Source organism: Mytilinidion resinicola (assembly GCF_010093595.1).
Source record: "Mytilinidion resinicola strain CBS 304.34 unplaced genomic scaffold BDZ99scaffold_6, whole genome shotgun sequence".
NCBI lineage: Eukaryota > Fungi > Ascomycota > Dothideomycetes > Mytilinidiales > Mytilinidiaceae > Mytilinidion > Mytilinidion resinicola.
The window spans coordinates 1,068,010-1,089,492 of record NW_022985442.1 but is presented as its reverse complement, the minus strand read 5'-3'; the positions used below and the strand labels follow the sequence as shown (position 1 = coordinate 1,089,492).

At 51.7% G+C, this 21,483-nt stretch overlaps 9 protein-coding genes across 9 annotated transcripts; 4 read left to right on the top strand and 5 right to left on the bottom strand.

The window, feature by feature from the left end:
- Positions 1–10: 10 nt before the first annotated feature.
- On the bottom strand, positions 11–1,239 carry BDZ99DRAFT_461112 (thioredoxin-like protein). The gene is made up of 4 exons (XM_033719543.1): positions 1,025–1,239; positions 917–975; positions 460–861; positions 11–406 (listed from the first exon to the last, which is right to left on the bottom strand). Exons 1-4 carry the CDS (start codon positions 1,074–1,076, stop codon positions 191–193), a joined length of 729 nt encoding a protein of 242 aa, XP_033579362.1. The 5' UTR covers positions 1,077–1,239; the 3' UTR covers positions 11–190.
- A 711-nt stretch (positions 1,240–1,950) lies between these two features.
- BDZ99DRAFT_461111 (uncharacterized protein) lies at positions 1,951–3,398 on the top strand. The gene has a single exon (XM_033719542.1). It carries the CDS (start codon positions 1,979–1,981, stop codon positions 3,176–3,178), a length of 1,200 nt encoding a protein of 399 aa, XP_033579361.1. The 5' UTR covers positions 1,951–1,978; the 3' UTR covers positions 3,179–3,398.
- Positions 3,399–3,564: 166 nt separating this feature from the next.
- On the bottom strand, positions 3,565–10,999 carry BDZ99DRAFT_461110 (NACHT domain-containing protein). The gene is made up of 8 exons (XM_033719541.1): positions 10,957–10,999; positions 10,160–10,905; positions 9,911–10,109; positions 9,724–9,864; positions 9,400–9,675; positions 7,113–9,343; positions 4,815–7,019; positions 3,565–4,748 (listed from the first exon to the last, which is right to left on the bottom strand). Exons 2-8 carry the CDS (start codon positions 10,664–10,666, stop codon positions 3,903–3,905), a joined length of 6,405 nt encoding a protein of 2,134 aa, XP_033579360.1. The 5' UTR covers positions 10,667–10,905; positions 10,957–10,999; the 3' UTR covers positions 3,565–3,902.
- A 2,390-nt stretch (positions 11,000–13,389) lies between these two features.
- Positions 13,390–13,935, bottom strand: BDZ99DRAFT_265954 (uncharacterized protein). The gene has a single exon (XM_033713844.1). The coding sequence runs from the start codon at positions 13,844–13,846 to the stop codon at positions 13,511–13,513; it is 336 nt and encodes a 111-aa protein (XP_033579359.1). The 5' UTR covers positions 13,847–13,935; the 3' UTR covers positions 13,390–13,510.
- A 1,326-nt stretch (positions 13,936–15,261) lies between these two features.
- Positions 15,262–16,301, top strand: BDZ99DRAFT_461107 (uncharacterized protein). Its single transcript, XM_033719540.1, has one exon. It carries the CDS (start codon positions 15,284–15,286, stop codon positions 16,001–16,003), a length of 720 nt encoding a protein of 239 aa, XP_033579358.1. The 5' UTR covers positions 15,262–15,283; the 3' UTR covers positions 16,004–16,301.
- A 986-nt stretch (positions 16,302–17,287) lies between these two features.
- On the bottom strand, positions 17,288–17,882 carry BDZ99DRAFT_439492 (cytochrome c oxidase family protein-like protein). Its single transcript, XM_033717656.1, has 4 exons — positions 17,804–17,882; positions 17,693–17,735; positions 17,556–17,591; positions 17,288–17,478 (listed from the first exon to the last, which is right to left on the bottom strand). Exons 1-4 carry the CDS (start codon positions 17,825–17,827, stop codon positions 17,393–17,395), a joined length of 189 nt encoding a protein of 62 aa, XP_033579357.1. The 5' UTR covers positions 17,828–17,882; the 3' UTR covers positions 17,288–17,392.
- Positions 17,883–18,192: 310 nt separating this feature from the next.
- On the top strand, positions 18,193–19,196 carry BDZ99DRAFT_518238 (uncharacterized protein; the record flags this gene model as incomplete). Its single annotated transcript, XM_033725273.1, has 2 exons — positions 18,193–18,445; positions 18,508–19,196. The coding sequence occupies 2 exons, from the start codon at positions 18,193–18,195 to the stop codon at positions 19,194–19,196; spliced, it is 942 nt and encodes a 313-aa protein (XP_033579356.1).
- On the bottom strand, positions 19,128–19,974 carry BDZ99DRAFT_461103 (uncharacterized protein). Its single transcript, XM_033719539.1, has 2 exons — positions 19,628–19,974; positions 19,128–19,570 (listed from the first exon to the last, which is right to left on the bottom strand). The coding sequence occupies exons 1-2, from the start codon at positions 19,837–19,839 to the stop codon at positions 19,513–19,515; spliced, it is 270 nt and encodes an 89-aa protein (XP_033579355.1). The 5' UTR covers positions 19,840–19,974; the 3' UTR covers positions 19,128–19,512.
- BDZ99DRAFT_439485 (uncharacterized protein) lies at positions 19,647–21,296 on the top strand. Its single transcript, XM_033717655.1, has 2 exons — positions 19,647–19,994; positions 20,047–21,296. The coding sequence occupies exons 1-2, from the start codon at positions 19,932–19,934 to the stop codon at positions 21,064–21,066; spliced, it is 1,083 nt and encodes a 360-aa protein (XP_033579354.1). The 5' UTR covers positions 19,647–19,931; the 3' UTR covers positions 21,067–21,296.
- Positions 21,297–21,483: the final 187 nt, after the last annotated feature.

Below are 21,483 nucleotides of genomic sequence, written 5' to 3'. Positions count from 1 at the left end.
TGATTGTGATATCCCGAGTAATGATTCTTTATCTCTGCGGTTTATCTGCTTGATCAAATAACTTGTTCCTGTTCAACGTTTAACAAAAACATGTCGACGCGTTTGTTATTGATGGAAAACTTCAATTTGTTATCAGACACTCCTCTCCCTGAGCTTCCTCATTCGTAACGACCGCTGACTTCTTGGTCCCCTACTTCCCGGTCGCCTTAAGCTTCGCGACCCTCGCGACAGTCCCCTTCACAACTGCCTCCTCATCGTAAATGTACGTAACACTCTCCTGCGCAATCACCGCCTTGGCCCACTTCGAATAGTTCGGCAGCGCATCAAGCCCCTTCCCGAGCGACGCAGGAAGCGCACCGTGTTTCGACAGACTGCTGTTCCTCAGTGCGAACGGCGCCGTCAAAGCCTATAGACACCATCAATAAAGCATTGCAGATGCCAGTCAGTTTTTTAGCATACCTCGGCCAACGTAAGCTTCTCGCTCCCCCCAAAGAACGGCGCTGCGTCTTTCAAAAGCGGCTCGATTTCTTTCTCCACCAGCGCCAGGAACTCCTTCACTATCTCTTCTTGCTTCGCTTCGTCCTGTTCTAGCAGGATCTTGAACTGGAACGACCCGATCTTGGAGAACCACGTGTCGACGAAGAAGTTAATGCGGGCGCGCTTGAGGGCGCCTTCGGGGGTGTTAGAGGTCGGGAGGAGATGCGAGGGATGCGCGTCGGCGAGGAATTGGGACACGATGCCTGATTCGGTGATGATCTCGTCTTTGATGGCGCCGTTGGAGTACTTGATGGAGGGGACGAGACCGCGCGGGTTGACTTCTAGATACCAGGGATCACGGGGACGGTCGAGGTCAATGATGACCTGCGATACATGGTTAACGGAAGAATAGGGCGTTAATAAAGGAGAGGCTGGGTACCTCCTCATAGGGAAGCCCGATCTCTTTGAGAGTGATGTGAGCCCTATGCGCCCATGGGCCTATGTTGCGTTAGTAATACTTCCCACGCAAGTCTTACAGATAACGCACAGCGATGGTTAGTGTAAAGTGTAATCTTTGGAGTGGTTCCGTTGGCAGCCATGATGGGTGGTGAGAGGGTTGAGAATCGTGCACGAGTCAGTTGGCGTAAGGGTTGGTGCTGGAATGACACGATCAGTATTCTTTAAGTTCTGTTATTGAACGTAATATGCTACCATTAAATTGAATCCTACAGCAGCTTATATGTTATCGCGCCCTCATTAGTACATACATGCTCGGATGATGCAAGACGCGTCGATTTCTAAGCAGCTTTATTTCCACAGCATAGCCCCTCATCTTGTACCCCGCGCCATTAGTTGTGGAGATGGTGCTATCCTGGGCCAACACCACTTTCTCATCCGTATAGTTTAGCCCGTCCTGCTGTTTACGCTTTCTTACTATTTGCTTCAGGCCGTATAATTAAAGATCCATAGGAAAAGGTAGGTTCAACGACGAAGAGCACTCTGCAGATTGACTCGCTAGACCACCTCAGGCTCTGCGTCTACCATTCAAAAATACGATAATCTATGAGCATAGTATCCTAAGAATGTCTCTAAAGGAATCGCAAGGAATGCAGAAAACTCTACGCATGAATCTTGCAGTAACAGTGTCAAATGAGGCTTTGTAGCTACCTTTTGTGCCTACGTTCCGTAGCCATCTTTCGTGCCTACAATTCAAGAGCTCTACTTTCTTTTCTTTCTTCGTTTTTCAAGTCCCCATATCTAGAGTCAAAAGTGAAACTTAAAGGCGATTCTTCCCATACTCATTATATATCAATAGAACTGCGGAGTAGTTGCGGAGGTTGCGGAAGCTATAATACAGACCAATCACGGCGCAGAATCTGGCCAATTTGTCAGCCATCATTCTCCACATGCAGCTTACATTCTCCCATTATCTTCCGCACAATCGCAGTCCATTTGTCTGTCCTGATATAGAGAGTCACTCCGCACTCCACCTCCGGCAGCGATGGCGGACATTCCGAACCGCCGCAAATCCTGCGGAGCTTGCGTAAAAGGAAAACGACGTTGCGATGCCAAACTCCCCAAATGTCAGCGCTGCGCGAAGAAGGGGATCGACTGTCTGTACCCGGGGATAAACCCATCAATATCGGACACAATTATTCCCGAATTGGATTTCCCATGGCTGGAAGTGCTTCTCCACGCACCTGAAGCTTGGAACGGGCACCTTGCCGAGCAGTCCCAGCGCATTCGCAACACTCTCGCTCCGGATACAGAGGTGCTTCCGCTGCCAGACTTCCTACCATACGAGGGCCCCACGCAGACATCGCTCGCACAACCAGAGATGACGTTCGCCGTCCGCGAATTCAAGACGTTCCCCGAGAAGTGGGTAAAGGAGGGGAAAGCACCATTCATCCACCCGCAACTCTTCGCCTCAAACATGCCACGGTCACTGCAGGACGCGTACTCCGCGTGCGCCATCTACAGCACCAAGACGGAGCAAAACTCCACCGTGGCATTCACCGTCATCGAATCCAAAGCCAACGAGCTGGTCCGCGTGACTAGAACAGCGAACTGGACGCCGCTGGAGGTCCTAGCGGCCGTGCAGAGTCTCTTGATCTTCCAAATCATCCGGCTTTTCGATGGCGATATCCGCCAGCGCACGCTGGCCGAGGCGGCCGAGCCCGTGCTGGAGCAGTGGACGCAGGACCTGCGCGACCGCACGGAGAAAGAGGTCGTCACGACGACGACGAACGCGGCGTCGTGGCGCGCGTGGCTGTTTGCTGAGAGCGTACGGCGGACCATCGCCATGAGCTACACGCTCAAAGGCATGTACACGCTGGTCAAGAACGGCTACTGCACCATGGGCGCGGCCATCACGTCGCTCTCGTTCACGGCGCAGCGGGCGCTGTGGGCGGCGTCGTCGATGTTCGAGTGGAGCGCGGCCGTCAGAGACAATATCCCGTTTTGGTGCCAGAACATGCAGTTCGATTCGGTGTTGCGAGATGGCAAGAGCTGGGACGTCGACGATTTCGGGATTGTGATGATGGTCATGTACAAAGGTCGTGACCGGATCGACGAATGGCTTCAAAAGGGGAATGCGGAGAGAAACGCGGTGTTCAATCCGGATCTGTTCGCGACCATGATAGAGACGATGCCCGATGAGGTGCATCCTGATATGTTGCAATATGTGTCAACGCTTCCGTAGGCTTTTCATTTCTTGTTTCCATTCTCTAATCTCCTTGAGTTCGGGGTAATAGACTGGCGTTACTGGAATCGATACCAAGCTGTCTTAGTATGAAGAATTACCGCAACGAAGAACGAACATTAGTACAACCTTCTCTGAGAACCCATGGAACCATATCGCTTATATAATTGGATCACGTGCTTCTCATTATCCGACATGCAATACAAAAAAAGTTCCCAAGCTTCTTTACCTTTTTTCAAAGCGTTAATCCCGCTCTTCATCTTTCTCTTCTCAAAGTAATGCGAATACCTCTCTCTCCAGAATTACATGTCACGTATAGGTCAGGCGAGCACGTGATGCGCAACTCAATCCGGATCTATCACCATCTCGAAATTTCCGACGCCAATATCGTCGTGAGGTCGGTGTTGTTGTGGTACTCTTCCATCTCGCTATTTAGGGAACGCACCATCAAGCTACTATTCTAATAAGCCTTACATCTACACAATCTAGTCAACTAAATCCGAAGAAATCGCTCATGAAAGTTTGGCAATGAAATGAACTTTTAGAACGAGAGATTATCACTAACTATTCGTATACCTATGAAACATAACAAAATAAACGCCCGAATATACATTTTGTGTGCTCATGAAAGCTCCGACAACAAAAGAAAAAAGACTAACTACACATTATCACGCCTCATGATTCCCCCTTCCCTCAAATCATCACCCAACATCCCCAACCATACCTACAACTCCTCCTCCTCCTGCTCCACCACCGCCTTATTCGTCCCATTGTGCTTCACCTGCGTAACCGTCGTAAGCGCCCTCGGCACCTCCCCAGCCGCAAACTCCCAACTGCCCACCCCCTGCTCCTTAAACACGCCCGCCTCACTCTCTGCCTTCCCACCCCCAAACCCCTTCGTGCTCCACTTCTCCACTCCCTCCAACCCCTTCCACTCGGCGCTCGCGCCAAACACCCTAAACGCCTCCGCGTTCAGCCGCTCATACTCGCCCGCGGCCTTCGGCCACCCGCCCAGCCGCTGGAACGCGAGCTTCAGCAGCACCAGATGGCGCTTCGCCAAGAACGCCTTCTCCGTCTCGCTCAGCGCAGGCGTGTTGTCGTCCTCCTGCGCACCTGCAGCCCCGCCAGCAACGCTGCCCTTGACGCTGACGCCGTGCTCGGCGAGGATGGCGGCGGCGCTATCAAGCTCGTCGTCCGAGTCGTAGCCGTCGCCCGCGCCGTCCTCGTGCACAAGCAGGCGCAGCAGGTCCTCGTGGATGAGCAGCGCCTTCTTGAAGTAGTCGCGCGCGAGCTGGGCTGCGGCCTTGTCCGTCGCCGTCTTGGACTGGTAGAAGGCGCCCGTCGACGTGTAGAGCTCGGATAGAAGTAGGTACGTGTCGAGCGTGGCCGGATGGCGGGCGCCGTGCACGCGGCGCATGTTGTAGGCGATGTCTTCGCATAGCCGGATGGCTTTGATGGGGTGACCGGCCAGGTAGCGGGCGCAGATGAGGCGGCGGCCGAGCTGGAGGAGTACGGCCGCGGGCCAGGAGCGTTGGGCGTCTCGCGTGGACCAGAGGGTGGAGAGGAGCCACTTGAGTATAGTTAGTAAGAGTCGAGACGGATGGAAAGGAAGGGGTAAGGGGGTCGGATGGCTTACCTCTAGGGTCTCGTAGTCCTGTTGCTCGCCTAGGAGGGCGGACAGCTTGCTCAGTTCTGGCAGCTGGACTTGAGCAAAGTTGATCTTGTTCGACTTGCAGATTTCGAGAATCTTCTTGACGATGCGGTTGGAGAGCTGCAGCATCTTCTTGCGGAGAGTGGCATCTGGGCTTTTTTCGCCGTCGCGCCCGACGAGCAACGATGCGAGCTTGAAGCCGTAGCTGATCGCATTGGGTCCGCTGTAGGCCTTGTGGTTGACAGCGAAGAGGAAGCCGAGGTGGGCAACGTCTTGAGCCTCTGGGAACTTCTTGGCGTTCGTGAGCAGGGCAACTTGCTCGTTGGTGCCGAAGATGACGGCACGGTTGAAATCCTGGTGCTTGTGGCCGAGATGCTCCAAGATGGCGACGATGAATATATGAGGAGATTCTTTGCTGAGTAGCCCAAGCTTCGAGGTCTCCTTTTGAACGAAAAGGTTCACAACTTCCTCGTCGACGAGGTTTGTCAATCCTGTGCGACGTCGCTGGACGAGGAAGGATCGGAGTGGCGCGGCTACCAACAAGAGCTTCCGCATGCCTACTTTAGCTTGCAATGCCTGTCTAAACTCCTCGAAGAGAACAGCCTCGGTGACAATGCTAGCGTAGATCTCCGAGAATGTAATGGACAAGTCCTTGCGGATGTAGTACTCCAGAGTTGCCAAGAAGATAAGAGAGGACCGGGTAGTCTTTGTAAGATCGAACGAAAATTTCGAGGAGTTAACAGCGTTCTTAGCGATGATTTGGCGGTGGAGTTCCTCTACGATTTCCGTGGCGCGCTCTACAAGGCTCAGTGCTTGATATGTGGAAGCAATAGAGGTTGCTGCTTCGATAAGCTTCTGAGAAGATGTTTCCTTGGTGTTGATCTCGACAATGGCAATAGAGAGTTCCTTGATAGCGAGGTCCACCTTCTTCTGCTTCACGTAGAGGCTCGTGAGTTCTCGGAGGTGGGTGAGGGATGTCCCATGAGAGTAACCGTACTTGCTCCTGGCCTCAACGTACTGTTCCAGTTGTATGCTGGTGGCACGCTCAATCGACTCCGTTGTAACGGTCGACGACGACTGGGAGGATATTTGATGAACGTACAGGGAGGACAAAGTCTGTTTGATCTCGGTGATGCTGACAGAAGATGACGCGGACGAACTGGAAGCCTTTTCGTACAGTGAAATCGCTTCGGAAGTATGAGACTCGCTACGTTGAGCGACGCGGGCGAGAGAAAGGGTAGCCTCCACTGCAATGGAGCTCTCCGCACCGTAAGATTTGATGCTTGTTTCGTGGTACTCCTTTGAAACCTTGTACAGTACCTCATACTTAGCCCTTGTCTCTTCGAGAGACTGGGTGTAGCGTTCATAGAGACGCTGAACAAATGTGGTGTCGCTAAACTGCTTGTACTCTTTGCTCTTCTGAATGAACGTAGCCCATAGGACACCGAAAACAGTGAGAGCTTCAGCGAATCTTCGGTCCTCCCAGTACGAGTCGGACACAATGATGATCGCGTCCGTTGCGTCCTTGTGGGAGATCTCGGAGTTTTTGTTCAGGCCGGTGACTATTTGCTGGTAGTATTCGATCCAGTAAGGATGGTTTCGAGGATGCGCGCGGCACCGAGATGCCAAAGTGTACAAGACTTGAATCGTTTTTTCGTGGGAGGGGCCCAAGGTGGTCCGGTACACCACAAGGATTTCCTGATAAACGCTGATTGCGCTGTCCACGTATCCATGCTTGTCGTAGAAGGTCAGAAGATATTGTTTAGCCTTTTCAAACAGGGTTGCATCGATCTGCGGTGAGCGTAGAACAGCTCGGAAGAGACGCAAGTATACATCTTCCACTTTCTCCAGTTGCCTTTGGCGGATGTAAACCTCCGCAAGCTGCTCGACCAAATAGATCGACTCTTGCAAGAAAGTCGAGGTGATGGTGATGTCATGGCTGGACTCTGAAAAGAATGATGCCCAGGTCCTCTGCAGCGTTGACTTGATAACGGTGATAGCCTCTGACCATTTCCTCTGCTCTATGTATTGAGCGGTCAACTTCTTGGCGAGTGAAATTGTTGTGATATCGATCTCCTTGGACGAGGTGATAGCCGATTGGAAGACAGACTCGAAAACAGACTCGGAGACATTCGTCGTGCTAGAGCTCGTCACGGTCTGCTTGATGATTTCGGTGGAGGTTTGGGTGATCTGTATGTACATGTTAGCATCGGTTTGCAACATTCTTTGACGCTCGAAATCGGAAAAGTCCTTGAGGGCAGCGCTGTGTTTGGGGGATCTTACCTGCTTCTCAATCTCCGAGTAGGAGTGCGACTCCTCCTTGCGAACACTTTTGTAGTAGAAGCTAGCACGTTTGAAAATAGCCAACGCATAGGTATAGTATCCCTCTGACTTTAGAGTCTCAGCAACTTGAACAAGTTGCGTCATGATGCTGTCGGAGAAGGACAATTCATGGTGCTCGTACTGCTCCCACACTGCTGCAAGGACCGCAGAACGCTCCGTCTCTCTCTTCTGGGTCTTCAAGAATGAGGAATAGGCCTGTGCGATCTCGATATTTTTCGAATGCCATTCAATCGAACGGGTGGTGCGACACAGAGCAGACACACGTTGCCAAAGCTCAACATAGGTGCGTTCGGCCAATGTGAACTCCTTCTTCGAGATCTCCCTCTCAGCACGACTGAGAATTATGGCAATCTGACCAAGGTTGAACTCTTCAACCACATCTTCTTCGGTATCCTCCCCGAAGAGAGAGTCGTTGTAGGTTTCAAGGACTTGTTCATCTTTCTTGCCAAGCACAATGTTAAGCTTTTCCGAAACACCGTGAGCTTCGTGTGAGTTCTTGCCGTAGTGCTTGACTGTGGCCTCTTGAATAATTTTGTAAAGCTCTCTGGCACGCTCTTCCTCGTGGATGTACACGTAAAATTCCGCCAACGTGGTTCGAGTTCGAATCACAATCTCAGATGTTGCACCGAATTGTCGCTCGTACGCCGAAATGAGGATGAGAAGTACCTGTTCTCGGTGGGTCATGACCTCAGTGCGTGATGTGGAGGTCAAAGTCTCGGTGATAGAGAGGTATGTGTTCGCACACTCGGCGGTAAGAGGATGGAAGTCACTGAGGACAGTACGGCTGATCTTCGTGCAGAGGTAGTAGTACTTCTCCGTCTCGGTGGTATTCGAAAGTTGGTGGTAGTACGTGGCGCAAGACAGGTATGTCTGAAGCACTGTTGGGTGGTCTTCAGTGAACACCTTGGAGCGAATACGGCCAACTAGACTGTGCAGTTGTACTTCCTGGGCCCCAGGGAATTGAGCGTCCCAGCATAGTTTTTCAAGGATTGGTGCAGTTGTCGAGTCTGGAAGGTTCTTCTGGACGTCAGTAATGACGGTAAAGTCTCCAGTTGGCTTCGGAACCAGCCCCGCATGTTTGAGATGAAGAACCCAATATCTGATCGCATATTCAAGGAAGTGGTGTTGATGGAAAAGACGATCAGCCAAAGTCTGGTCAACGGGATCGAATATCGGTTCTCTTCTCTCAACCAAGGTAGACTTTGTATAGATCAGCGTCCTCAAAACTAGGTCGAGCTGAGAATCCTTGATGGGCGATGGTATTTTTCCTTGCTTAATGGCAGTCTGTAACGTGTGTTGTATGATAGGATGCCGGAACCGGATAATGTCATCATGAATGGAAAGAATTGGTTTCAGAGATTCTATGATGTCGTGAATGTCCACATGTTTGCGAGCAATAGTGCCCTTTTGCGTGTCAATGGAGAAGAGAATCTCGATTTCTTGCAGGGTAAATGGACGTTCGGCGGCAGCAATCCAAGAAAGAATAGTCTTCGCGTCGTTGGTGGGATCCAAAACGGTGATCACCTTCAAAGTGACGTCCTGGACTGATGGGTGAGTTGTCTCGAAGGCTTCCCAAGTCTTACTGAAGGATTCAGGCGTTTTTTCTAGGTTGAGAAGCTGGCATACTAGAACTGTCCACAAAAACGAACCGTTGCTGTGCTGGATGACGCGATTGAGGAATTCCTCTTGTTCGGGACCAGACTTCTTATGGAAATGGTGATTGCGAATGAGAGCTTTGATAGCGACCGCGTAGATGTCGTCATGAATGTCGTCGTGACTGATTGCATGCTCGATGCCTTTGTGGTTAGCTGAGGCCACGACCGACTTTGGCTGCGAGGAAGTAACCAGCTTGACACGTTTGCCTTGCTCGATGACAGTGAGAAGTTTATCAAAGAGGGCCTGCGATGCTTTGTTGCCGCCTTCGACTTCGTCCAAGCCATCGACGATGATGATCAAGTCGTTGGCTTTGTCAAGGGGATTTTTGAGGATGTCGGCGAGGGCCTGCCATAGATGGTTTTCGTACACTTCGTCGTCGGCGGAGTTATTACAAAGATCATACGCATGAGCTAAAGCATAGTACATGGCCATATTCCCAGTTCGCAAGCTGAGCAGCTGGATAAGAATGGATTTGACAACCGATATCGAGTTGGCTTGAGTCGGAATACCAGAGCCTGGTCACGTGTCAGTACAATGATTTTGTGTCAAGAACGGCGATGAGAGAACTTACTGATTGAGACAAAAAGAGAGGAGAACGACTTTTTACCGAGAGGTCTTTGAAGTCTCTCGGCAATAGATGCTGCAAGTGCAGTCTTACCGGACCCGGGCTGACCGGTTAGAAGCAGGTAGTTGGTATTACTCTGTAGGAACTTGGACAGAGGTTTCTGGAACCAGAGACACGTGAGCTCCGCCTGGTGATCAGCGAAAGTAGTGTGATCGCGGCCTAAAGAGCTAAGCACACGGTCCTCCGGTGACAACCATCTGCTGATGATCTTGACATCAAGCACTGGTTACTGGAGTTAGCGGAGCACAACCGATTGGGAAACATTCCTACCTTCACTTGGATCGAGCCCTTCGTTTTCAATCTGGTAACTCCAAATGGCCTCTGTCACCGTGGCCTGTCGAGATCGAAGAGATTCAATTGTGTCGCCGAAGACTTCGAACATGTCGAGACTAACGGAGGACGAAAGCATGCCTACCCAGTGGTAAGTAAGGTTATACCATACGGCTTAACTGCTTACCATGAACAGCCTTGTAAAATCGAATAGCAACATCTACGACCAAGGACAGAAGGTCGGTGTACATTTTGCAGAGCTCCTCTCGCGTCTCAGACGTTACCGAGAGCAGTTCCGTACGCTCCAAAAGTGCAGAAACGACCAACGAGTTCTTGTAGAAGAAACTGAAAGCTTTGTCGAGGGCTTCTGAATTGTCATGACCGAGCTTCGTGGATGTTAACTTCCTGCAAAACCGAAGGGACGTTGTCGACTTACTTCAAGAAGAAGGCGGGCATGGCCATAGCCCAGCTCTGCCGCCGCATGGCTGTCAAGGGCAAAGCTTTGAATAGCTACATCGAAGTGATGTAGTTTCTCAGCAAAGTATTGAGCTCTGATCAACACCTTGTCCCATCGACTTCCTTTATGAGGCAGGGTAGCAAGGCGCTCGTCTCTAATACTTTCGATAAGGTTGATGAACGAGACGTTCGCAACACTCTGCGAGACGCCTACTCCGAGCTCCGAGATTGACTTCTTCTTCAGTGAGACGGCTGCTTCTTGCACAAATCCAATCTTATACCCGTCGTTGGATTGCCCACTGCGGGCAGTCCAGGCGAAGGATCTATTCATGGAGTTCCCATAATGTCCGCTGGGCGGCCTCGAATTGCCGTAGGCAGTATCAAACTTGTTATGGATGACAGACCCAGGAGAGGTGGGCGGAGTCGAGAAGCCATTGGCGGCCTTCGTGGACGGCGTATGAGCAAGCCTAGTTGCTGATGGGGCCATGGTGACAGGAGTAGATATCTTGCGTGTTTTAATGACTACGGGATGTTCGATCTGTGAAACAGCAGGTTTGGTTTTTGTTGGAAGACTGATCTGTGCTGGGAGAGGCTTGATCTGTGTTGGAGGAGGCTCAATCTGGACAGCAGCTATTTCAAACTGAACTGTCTGTCGTTCTGTGGGGGCAGCAGGTGTTTCTACCTGAGCTGTAGGAGGGGGCGACTGAGTCTTGCGTTTCGTATTTTCTGAGAAGCTGTTAGCATGACTTATTGATTGATATGGCAGCAAGGACGAACTGAATGGATTGTATCGAAGTCCAAGCATGGAATGGAACTTAGGACAGCAGCAGCAAAGTGAACAGGAATGCTCCTTCATGAAGTCCTCGGAGACAGCTCAAGTAGAGCTGGGAGATAACCCTATAACGGACTAAACACTCTTTACGTCAGGCCCCGCCTGGCCCCATGGACGGCAGCTCCGCTTCCCCATGCGCAATGATGGATGGCTTTCAGCCAGCCACGCAAGCTAATAGAGTGCGGATTGAATGAACGTCGATCTAGGATAGGCCATCGACATCAGAACGATGGTGTGATGGCTGGGGATCAACGCTCGGGCAGCTCTAGGCGGAAAGTGCGTGCTCTCATCTCTGCAGAGTTCGAAGAAGAAAGCCTAAACTAGTAGAGATATCAGGCCCTGCAGTGACAGCTGCTGCAGAACGAGCTCCAGTACCAATTCTTTGCACCAATGAACTAGACAGATGAAGGGCCCTTGCCGTGAGCGGGACAGCACGAGATGTCAAAATGGTGGGTCTTGGGATGATTGGCAAGGGAGGCGTTCAACGCAAGCGGAACCCAATAGTGAAGATGTTCGCACGCTGGCCCAACACTCGACAGGCATGATGGCTTCGGAACCACAAATGGCAAGGAGGGGCATAAACTGAGCGCTTAGTGGATCTGGCCGAAGGAAGCAGCAGATGAGGACGGCTGAGACATGGAAAGCGGAGTGGTGGCTAGCTGGAGAAGACGCATACGAGGTACGTCAGGGGTGGTTGGGAGCTGCGGGCAGGGGAGCTACGGGCAGGGGAGCTGCATGCGAGGAGCTTTGGGCGAATATGCGGGTCTCTCGATCGGAATTGGAAGCGGGCGTGCCCATCTAGCAACCAGCTAGAACCTCGTAGTAAGTTGAACGGTCGCTGTGATGTATGCGTGATCAATGCCAAGAAGGCCAAAGTAGGGTTGAAAGCACGATGGGGTGTAGAACTGCCACTGCATAGCGTGGAGTCGTGATGTTGCGGGCGAGGTCCGAGGAGCTTCCCGGGCACGCCGGGCATCCATGGCAAAGCGACTGGATCTGAGATCGGTTTCCCGGGACTGTCATCCAGCGCGGTTCCTCCCGTGCCAACCCGAGCCTCTCCTGAACAAAAGTGGCAGTCCACGTGATTAGTAAACCTCGCTATTCTTTGGGGATACGCTTAGCCCAGGCTTGAGCGCAATTGCCTGGCACCGCTGGAGAAGCTAGGATACGTTGTTAGAAGCTGGAAAACGACAATTGTGACAAGATTGAGAGCTCTGGAGGCCAGCGCAGACAGCATAGACTGCCACTTCATGGTCCATGGTCGGCGCGGTCTGTGTGCTAATCTCTCCCTTCAGGCTATAGCTGCTCGCAACGGCGCGTCCAATCAGCCTCAGCAGCCGCTGTAAACTTCATGGATGCTGCGTCTCTGCTGCGTTTCTCCTGCAGGCGTTTCCCCTGCCACTCCGCACTCGCTGGTTGGCGTCGACCCCGCCGTGCATCTCCACAGCTCCCTGCAGTCCATCGCGACATCGACCTTTCCTCCGGCATTTGCGGCCAAATCGGGCCGCCAGCTACCGGATGCGGCGGATTGATCGACCCCAGTCCAGGATGATGCCAACTGAGTAGGCAAGTGGCGAGCTGAGACTTTTAACCGACTTCTTCATCAGTAGTGTTGATCCGTCCTCAGAAGTCTCGATCCGCCTATATGGAACGCATGCCCGCGCACCATTATTGGCTCATGCAGCAAGATTTGGGATAGTGCTGGGCCAATGCATATGATCGGAAGAATCCAAGAAATTGTGCCCGACGTCTTGTCAACCTGCAGAATCTAAATACGTGGGTAGAGTAGCTGCTGTAGTAGCTACAGTAGCACAGTAGGAGAATTCGCAGCTTGCATCATCCGGTATCAGCGTAGCTGCTGATCTTCACGGCAGTTGATCTGGTCGCGATCAAGGCCCTGACGTGAATCTCACGGACCCAGGATTGGCCCTGGATTATCCTGCCGCTGGTAAATTCACAGATCTTCAACTGCCTATCTGGAGACGCGTGGACACGTATGGACCAGTCAATTCCTTTTCTCGAGTCGAAGCAGTGGACCCTTCAACCTGCTTTGAGCCGGTATCCGGATATCTCGCAGCTGATGAAGCCGATTGACACCTTGAACAGGCGAATTTGGGTTGTATACACTTGTCGGTTACGGCTTGAACCCCTTCGAAATATTTTTGAAACCCGAAACATGGCGCATGTGTGTCTTAGCTATTCTGCTACACCACTACGCCACTTCGGACGGCGTACCGCAGCTGATAAAGTCAACTGATGTCTTGGATAGGCAAACTTGGTCTGTGTGCGCTTCTTTGCTGCGACTTTGAGCCCTTCCAAAGCTGTTCGGAAACCGGAACCAGGCGGAGGTTTGTCTTTTGGCCATTCCGGTACACCACTGCGCGACCTCGACCGGCGCCGCCGCTAACTTTGCTATCGTGTAAAATCCGCATGTAGGTGTAGGAAACTTGTGGGTTTCGAACGTCAGAAGCGACTACCTCCCTGCGTGCGTGAACTCTCTCAACTGATTCGCCCCCTATATAATCCAGTGTAAAACAAGGTCCAACGTGAATTCAGGGAAGAAGGGCAAGTCTTGTGAAGAATTGCCGGGATTTCGGACCCAAATAAGATGCGAACCCTATCATCTCGCCGCGTCAATTGTGGACCTATGCCAAGATAACGGTTTTTGGTTCCGAAGAAGCCCCAACTTCTTTTCTTAGAAAGCGGTGTGGCTGCTTCTGTAGCATCCGAGGTAGCTGTGTTCTTGATGCTTCGGCATATTGCTAGCCCTACATCATTAAGAAGCTCGAAATGGAACCCTGCCCAGAAGGGCTCATTCGGCCAGCCTAGCATCATATGCTAGCTGTCGTGCCTCGGGTCGAAGAAATCGTTCAACATGGCGCACGCGAGCGCTCAGATTCCTTCTGCGTTGGGGTCTAGTGGTTCTAGATAGTGCCTGTAGCACGAAACATCCGTTGGGTAGCTGTGCTTTTAATTCGCATAGAGACAATCGCGAACCAGGAGGGAGCATTTAATGATACTCTACATCCTTTCGATAGTAGTGGCCTCTTCGCCAACAATGCCGGAAACATGCAATAGCCCGTTCCTCACGATCGGCTGGGTGTTGCCCGAAAGGGCATTTGACGTCCTGGCCGGCTGCATTGAAAAGATGGCTATGGGTAGAAAGTTCTGCATGGCATCGACTTTCCCCATGGATTCCAGGTTGGCAAGTCCCACATATTGCTGGAAGCATGTGGCACTTCACGTCCTAAGTCCAACAGAACAGAACTCAATGTCTGTAAGCCAATACTAAACATTGCGAAGTAACAGTATATGTCTCTTACTGCTTTCTTACAATCCGGTGTAATAGGTAGGTGAGAGGTTGCAAGCAGAGCATAGAGCCTGTCTTTCGGATCGGTGGAGAACATCTTTCTCGAAAACATCCGACGAGACCGTCGCCACTGGTCAGCATCGCTTTCAAACACTCTGAGGTCTTCAACCTGACGGCACCATTCCTTTTGTATTTCTTGGCTGTTCTGGTAGAAGACTATGAGACATGTAGTCACGTGAGATGACCGTCCATTGACAGGGAGCATATCTTTGGGATCGCGTCAAGCATAAGACAGGCGTAGAAGCCCAAATTGCTGTGAGTCAAAAGAAAGACTGTGCTGATAACACTTTCGACCGGTCCGCCATACATCGATTGAGGCTTGAAATTACGAAGCCATATCTCTTGACGGGACGGGTCCAACGGTTGGTAAAGAGGATTTTCTGGGAGAAAAGGGTTCGATTAACCCATCTCAGCTCTTTCCGTAATGTGACTATTCAATGAAGACAACAGTGCATAAGCAGAACTCTGTGTAAGCTTCTGTGGATGACTTGATCTTGCAAGATGCATCGAAGCACTTCGAACAGTGGTAGAACAGCATACGCAAAATTTTGTTCTTTGGCGTTAAGAGGAGTCTGATGGGGTTGAAAGGATGAGATTGAATATGAAGAGGCGTGAGAGCAACGGCTTCGTGAGGATGTTTAAAATAGCGATAGGAAACGAAATACGGCATGCAGGTTGATGGCTCGTAAATCCAGAACTAAATCATTCATAGCACCGATTTGAAGCCACAATTTGTGCCTGGCTACAAGGTGAGTTAAGAGTGAGCGAAAGAGTCGGCGATAGCACCTGCTTCGGAGTGGTGCCAAGAACGTTCCCGAACGCTAAAACCCCCTACTCAAACCCCATACCGCAAAGCTCTCCTCAAACCTCACACCTCCATCCCATCACGAGGACCGCTCACCATGTCCGCCCTCCCTCTCACACGGCCAATGCGGCCACTATCAACAAAATCAGCCTCCCTCTTCCTCCCACACCTCACAACGCGCCACGCCTCCTCCACCCGACGGCACAAAAAACTCAACATCATCCCCCCAGCGCCCTCCTACAATCTCTCCGCCACCCCCAACAGCACCACCCACAGCCGGAGCGCGAAACCGTCCCCTCGTGCCCCCTCCGCCACCCACATAATCTTCAACCCGCCCTCCGCGGCCCCCTCTCCCACAATCACGCCGCCCAAATTCCTCCCAGCCTCTGACCCCCGCCGCGCGCTCTACTCCTCCTTCACCGCCGCGTCAACGCGATCAGCACTGCAATCGCGGACACCGCTCACCGCAGCCACGGGGACGAGCCTAGCGAGCCAGAGTCTGCTGCCGGCCCGGCCTAGCGCGAATTTACCACCACCAGTGCGTGGGAGCGACACTTATGAGAAGAAGTACCATCTCACGGATGCCGATATTGCGGAGATTCGGAAACTAAGGACGGAGGATCCGTATACGTGGACCAGATGGCGATTGGCGGAGAAGTTTGGGTGCTCGCAGTTTTTTGTGTCGTTGGTCGTCAAGGCGCCTGAAAAGGCGGCGGAGGTGGAGGCGAGCCATCAGGCGGCGAGGGATAGGTGGGGGAATAGGAAGAGGATGGCGGATGAGGATCGGAAGAGGAGGATGGCGAGTTGGGGGAGATGAATGGATAAGGGCATGGTTGTGTATTGGTCTGCATGGATAGGGGCATGTGTGGATGAGGCAAGAGGAATGGTGCGATGAGTAAAGACGTAGAGATGGACGATGAGTTACATTGTATATCATTTGTGGAAGGGGTGGTCACAGTACAGTATGTGTATGATACTTGGGTTGATACCCGCAACGAGAGGATGGGCGCATTAGAAGCATTTTGCTGTAAAATATCTACCGCATCATCCAACCAAAAATTTATCTTGCATCATATCAGAAATATAGACGCATTGGATCGAATGTCTATCAAAACGAACCACAAATCGTCCATATCGTGTGCCCTCCGCGTCTATCAAATCAATTCCCATGCGGTTAAATTCATGAATACTTCCAACAAAACCAACCATCTTTCTCTCCTGAAGTTCCCAGGGTACACTCTTACCATCGACCTAATTCAGTGGCTCATCCAAATGCAACAAGAAGTAACCACGCCGCGCCCACGTAGCGTGCCGTTGGCATCTCCTGAGAAGAATCTCACGCGGTTAAATCCGTGAGTACTTATGACTAAAGCCACCAATTCCTAGTCGGGGGGCCCCAACGCTTGAACTGCATGCTATTTCTATTGACCAGAAATGTGGGCCTTGTTCAAGGGACTAAAATGAGCTGCACGTGGGCTACGCAGCGTAGACGTTGCGTCTTCTAAAACAACCCTTGTGCGGTTAGATATGTGAAAACTTGTAATTATAGCAACCAATTCCTAGGCGGAGGGCTTTAATGCCTAGACTGCATGCGATTTCCATCGACCAGAAATGTGGACCTTGTTTAAGGGAGTAAAGGAACTACGCGTGGGCTACACGGCGTGGACGCAGTTGAATTGGTAAGATCTTATGGCAAAGGATAGTCGCGCTTACAGTGACGCACCTGAGTAGTGTGAGAGTAGTCTCGTGATGTTGACCTGATTTAGGAGCTGTGAAGTTGCGGATTTGATAAGAGGTTGGATATTGGGGTTTGAATTGTGGGATGGGAGGGTTGTGGCAACAGGGGCATGTCAAGCAGTGACTTAGCCGTGCAAAATGTTCATTTGAAAGTGTTGATATACGAGCACACGCTTCAGGGTTCTTTTCAAACAGGGCTCTATCTTTGAAGCGTTCGAACCATGCAAATGCTCATTGACTAGAAAATGACATAGCATAGTTCCATAGCACAGAAAGTATCCAGGGTGGAAGGTTGAATCTCACTGCAGAACGGCGCGGAGAAATAGCAGGAGTTCTCTGGATTTCGACCAAGCATTGTCTATTCCTCGAGGCATATAGTACAACTCCACCACCTCATCCCAACCCTCTCCATCTTCCTGCGATGATGCTGTACAGAGACCGCTGACCTAAACTTCAACCGAGGAGTGCCTTATTTCTGGCCGAGCGCGGCAGCCCGCTCATCCTCGATCTTCTGGTAGAAAGCGTCTCGGTGACGAACGGCCGGAACGTGGTAGCCTTGGAAACGTGAGTTCCATGATCGGGGTTCGTGTTGAGAGGACATCTGGGCTTTCTTGAGCCTGTCGTTTACGTACCGTACCACCAGAAAGAGCCGGCAGTTAATCCGATACCTGGTGAGGGGTCAACAAGCACGCTCATGACTTAACAGCAGATGAAGAGGGCGCAAATAAAGGGGTTATAGAGTTTGAAATTGAATGAAAAGAATACTAACCAGTCGCAACAGTGAGGTCAAGCACGACGCCCCGACGGAGCATCTGTGAAAGGACTCAGATTAGCTTCCGGAGCTCCCTTCTAGGTCGCGCGGCCTAATTGGGGTACATACTCCGGTGATTGGCTTGATGGCCATTGTGAGTGTTTGCGTGAGCGAGAAAGTGCGACGTGGGTGGTGGTTTGGGGTGTCGATGTGAGGTTGAAGCTGTAGAGGAGAGAGCCCTGGAGTGGTGTGAGAGGGCTCCGGCAAATTCCGACGGCAGCCTTGCGCCAAGACGAGGGCCCGAGCTGCGGGCTCCAACAATCCAAGGACCTCCACCAGACCTCCATTCCTCTCCACATTACTACGATTGACGACACCGGCTCCATTCTCTCGCCGACGCTGTTGCACAGATCAACTCGCAACCTCACCCACTACGGCGACACCAATCACGACCTTTCACCAAGTAGATGGCTGGAATCAGAACCCAGGCCGCAGATCAGCACCACGCGCATCCCGCCATGAACTCGAAACGACCTCGACCCGCGGACGATGCGGATGACGATGCCTTGCCAGCTGGGAAGAGACCCAGGATCATTCATCACAAGCTCAAGCACAAACAGGCCGCCTATGTCGATCCCATGATCGCGCCTCAGGATGAGGTCTTCTTCCAGAGCCAGCTGCTGCGCGCAATCACCCTCCAACTCGGCGCGGCAGGCTTTGACAGCGCAACGCCATCAGCGATGGAATCTATTCGGGCTCAAGCCGAAGAATGTGCGTAGTCATGTCTCCCATTTGAGTCTCGTCATTTGGTTGGCATGTTCTGACATTCACAGTTATGCTCCACTTCCTGAGAACCGTGAAGCAATCGATGAACGCAAGCCGCCGAAACGATGCGATTCCCCAAGACTTCATCCACGCACTCACACGCCAAGGCATCACGCCTGCCGACCTCGTCGCCCACCTCGACCAGCCCTTCCCAGCGGCCATCGTCCAGCCACCCATACCCGCACCCGAGCCGCAGGAGCCGGCACCACCGGATCTCGAGGGCATGCTAGGCCCTGAACTATCAGGCGCCACAGAAAAGCAGGCAAGGAAATGGATCCCAAAACACCTCCCCAACTTTCCTAGCAAACACACATATAAATCGACACCCGTATTCAGCGAGCGCATAAAAGACCCAGGCAAGATTCGAGAACGTGCAATACAGGAGGGTGTGCTAGCAGAGAAAGCACTACGCAAGCTCATGGCAGCAGAAAAGCTGGGTGCGCAGAAGAAAGGAGCGAAACGGAGACAGGGCACGCAGCGACAGCGGAGCGACGAGTTGTGGCTCGAGGCAATGAAGGTTTTGCAAGAAGATGAGGACAATGCGGCGAGGAATACGCTGAATGAAGAGTTTGACGACTTCAGTGGGGTAAGAGAGACCCAGTTCGAGTCGCAGAAGTCTACCCGGGAGGAAATGTTTGAGGGGATGCAGGTCAATTACGATAAGAAATTTTGGAGGAAGGCCGCAGCAAGGACTTGAGAAGCTGAGTTGCCTTACTTGGTGAGAATCGACGAATACCACTTTACAGGGAGGCGTTTTGGATAGGAAGACCTCGAGGGGGTCTCAGGATATGATTATCATAAGCATGGAGCAGCGGCGTTTGTTGTATTTTGTAATGTTTCTACATTGCCTGCGTACGATGCAAGCGCTTTCTAGCATAGCTTACTATGAAAGCCAGGTTGGCTATAGTAGGCTGTAAAAGTTGTTGGTCTTCAACCAGCACACTCCGGCATATGTTACAAGGAATACGAAATCACTACCCAAACTCCTCATGTGCACAACATCCAGTGAACTATCAATTGCCCTCTTCATCCTCCCAAGCCGTCGTCTCCACCGTCAACCCATCCGCGCACCTATCCCACGTAGTTAGTCTTGGCGCCTTTCATCCCATCTGCGGGCAGCACGCTCACCTCCGAAACGACCGCACCAGCGGACTGCACTCGACATACACGGCCCTCGGATCTTTCTTGTAATCTCCCTTGTGTGTGCAGTGGTACTGCACCATCTCTAGTAGCTTGCACGCACGCAGGTCAACGTCGGGCTTCCGCCGCTTGCCGGACGCTGTGTACTGCACTTTCTCGGCGAGGTCGTTGGAGCTGAAGATCTCGATTGGAGGAGCCATTGCGGATCTTGCACCATCTGAAAAAGCAAGAGGTGAGATGGAGATAAGAGGGTGGGATTGATGAAGAGGTAGGGTCTTATAAGAGGGCCGAGATGAGTGTAGAGGAGTTAGGGAGGAGGGTGTTGAGGGATGTTGAGGAGGGTGGGTTGGATGAGGTGAGTAGGATTTGTATCGTGCTATAAAAAGGCCACGACTGACGATATATAGCTCATCAAAGACCTCTGGAAGGCGAGGAACGCAGGACAGTCGATGCATTTCGGCATTCCGGAGCTTGATCGACTGGTTCCTGTTGTTGAGCAGCCGCCTGCGTTGCCTTTACCGCAGCCAGAGACGTTTTCATCATCACCGCCGCTTCCTGTGCAGACGACGGCTATCAAGAAGCCACTGCAGAAGATGCCAATGATAGAACTCATCTCCTCTGGTCCTGGGGCTGGTAAAACAAGTCTGATCTACTATATCATTGCCGTCGCTATCCTCCCATCTACCTACTCCAGCACTCCCATTGGCGGTCAAAGCAGCGCTGTGGTCGTCCTCGACACCGACAACCGCTTCAGAGTCGAAAGGCTTGTCGAAGTGATGGCGTCGTACGTCTCATCTCGTCTCAGAGCAGCTGGAATTCCCCAGCAGCAGAATACGGACGGAATGCGCGACCTCATCCACGCCTGTCTCGCTCACGTCCACATCTTCCACTTGCAGACTATGCACTCACTACTAGCTACTCTAAAGAGTTTACCGGAATATCTAGAGAGTCGAACCGCTCATCGCTCCGCCCATCGTCGTCTTCACTCCATCTTCCTTGACTCAGCCTCAGCGTTTTTCTGGCCGACGCGTGCTGCGGAGGAGAACGGCACGTCTCCTGTCACTGCGATGGAGACGTATGCCCTCCTAGCCCGAGAACTCACAACTGTCTCTCAGCGTTTTTGTTGCGCCGTGGTGGCATCTGCATGGGATGTCGGCGCAGGGCAGCTCTTCACGCAGAGGCTAAGGGCTAGCTTGCCGATGAGTTGGTCCAGCTTTCCAACGTTGAGGTTGGCGCTGAGAAGAGTGCCTGTGCCGCGATTTACTGTGGGGATGACTGTGCAGGAGGCTGAGGCGGAGAAGGAGATGAGATGGGGAGTTGTGAGTAGAGGGTGGTGTGAAGCGTGGGTGCTTGGGGGCAGCGGACTCGAGGGGTTCTTCTTTCGAGTTGGTGAGGGCGTAGATATTGAGGGCGATAGTAATCCTTAAGGGATCTTATGGTAAATGTACGTGATGTGTATGACATATAAGCCCTCGGAATATCAAAAGCCATAGTACAGCCCCTCGAAGGATGAGACTGGATATCAAAGTCACGAAATACTATAAAGTCTATTATCTCAGCCATGCTGGCTGCTATCGTTCTATGAACCTTGGAAAGTCATCACTCTGGGTTTTTCTCCCAAAACTCTGTAGATTATGTAAAATAGTTCCATGTCAACAAGTCCACTCAACATGCTGTATTTCTTCACAGAGTGCTTTATTTTAGTCTACGGAGGATGTAGAATGATCTCCATGCATGTCATCTACCCTCTAACCAAAGTTTGAAACGCTTCGTCTACATCTTTTAGCAGTCTCCTGATGTATAATAGTCGGTCTCCAAACCCGGTGGTAAGCGGATTTGTTTGA

Excerpts from the sequence above, each read along its gene's own strand:
- BDZ99DRAFT_439492 (XM_033717656.1), bottom strand. The coding sequence starts at position 17,827 with ATGGCCATCAAGCCAATCACCGGA. Across the intron at positions 17,592-17,692 it reads TGACCTCACTGTTGCGACTG|GTATCGGATTAACTGCCGGC; the intron begins GTTAGTATTCTT and ends ACCCCTCACCAG. Across the intron at positions 17,479-17,555 it reads CGGCTCTTTCTGGTGGTACG|GCTACCACGTTCCGGCCGTT; the intron begins GTACGTAAACGA and ends CACGTTTCCAAG.
- BDZ99DRAFT_461110 (XM_033719541.1), bottom strand. The coding sequence starts at position 10,666 with ATGGCCCCATCAGCAACTAGGCTTGCTCATACGCCGTCCACGAAGGCC. Across the intron at positions 9,676-9,723 it reads AGGGCTCGATCCAAGTGAAG|TGCTTGATGTCAAGATCATC; the intron begins GTAGGAATGTTT and ends TCCAGTAACCAG. Across the intron at positions 4,749-4,814 it reads AGGACTACGAGACCCTAGAG|TGGCTCCTCTCCACCCTCTG; the intron begins GTAAGCCATCCG and ends ACTATACTCAAG.
- BDZ99DRAFT_461103 (XM_033719539.1), bottom strand. The coding sequence starts at position 19,839 with ATGGCTCCTCCAATCGAGATCTTCAGCTCCAACGACCTCGCCGAGAAA. Across the intron at positions 19,571-19,627 it reads CTGGTGCGGTCGTTTCGGAG|GTGCGCGGATGGGTTGACGG; the intron begins GTGAGCGTGCTG and ends TACGTGGGATAG.
- BDZ99DRAFT_265954 (XM_033713844.1), bottom strand. The coding sequence starts at position 13,846 with ATGATGCTAGGCTGGCCGAATGAGCCCTTCTGGGCAGGGTTCCATTTC.
- BDZ99DRAFT_461112 (XM_033719543.1), bottom strand. The coding sequence starts at position 1,076 with ATGGCTGCCAACGGAACCACTCCAAAGATTACACTTTACACTAACCAT. Across the intron at positions 862-916 it reads TCGGGCTTCCCTATGAGGAG|GTCATCATTGACCTCGACCG; the intron begins GTACCCAGCCTC and ends CATGTATCGCAG. Across the intron at positions 407-459 it reads AGAAGCTTACGTTGGCCGAG|GCTTTGACGGCGCCGTTCGC; the intron begins GTATGCTAAAAA and ends TGGTGTCTATAG.
- BDZ99DRAFT_461111 (XM_033719542.1), top strand. The coding sequence starts at position 1,979 with ATGGCGGACATTCCGAACCGCCGCAAATCCTGCGGAGCTTGCGTAAAA.
- BDZ99DRAFT_461107 (XM_033719540.1), top strand. The coding sequence starts at position 15,284 with ATGTCCGCCCTCCCTCTCACACGGCCAATGCGGCCACTATCAACAAAA.
- BDZ99DRAFT_439485 (XM_033717655.1), top strand. The coding sequence starts at position 19,932 with ATGAGTGTAGAGGAGTTAGGGAGGAGGGTGTTGAGGGATGTTGAGGAG. Across the intron at positions 19,995-20,046 it reads AGGAGGGTGGGTTGGATGAG|CTCATCAAAGACCTCTGGAA; the intron begins GTGAGTAGGATT and ends GACGATATATAG.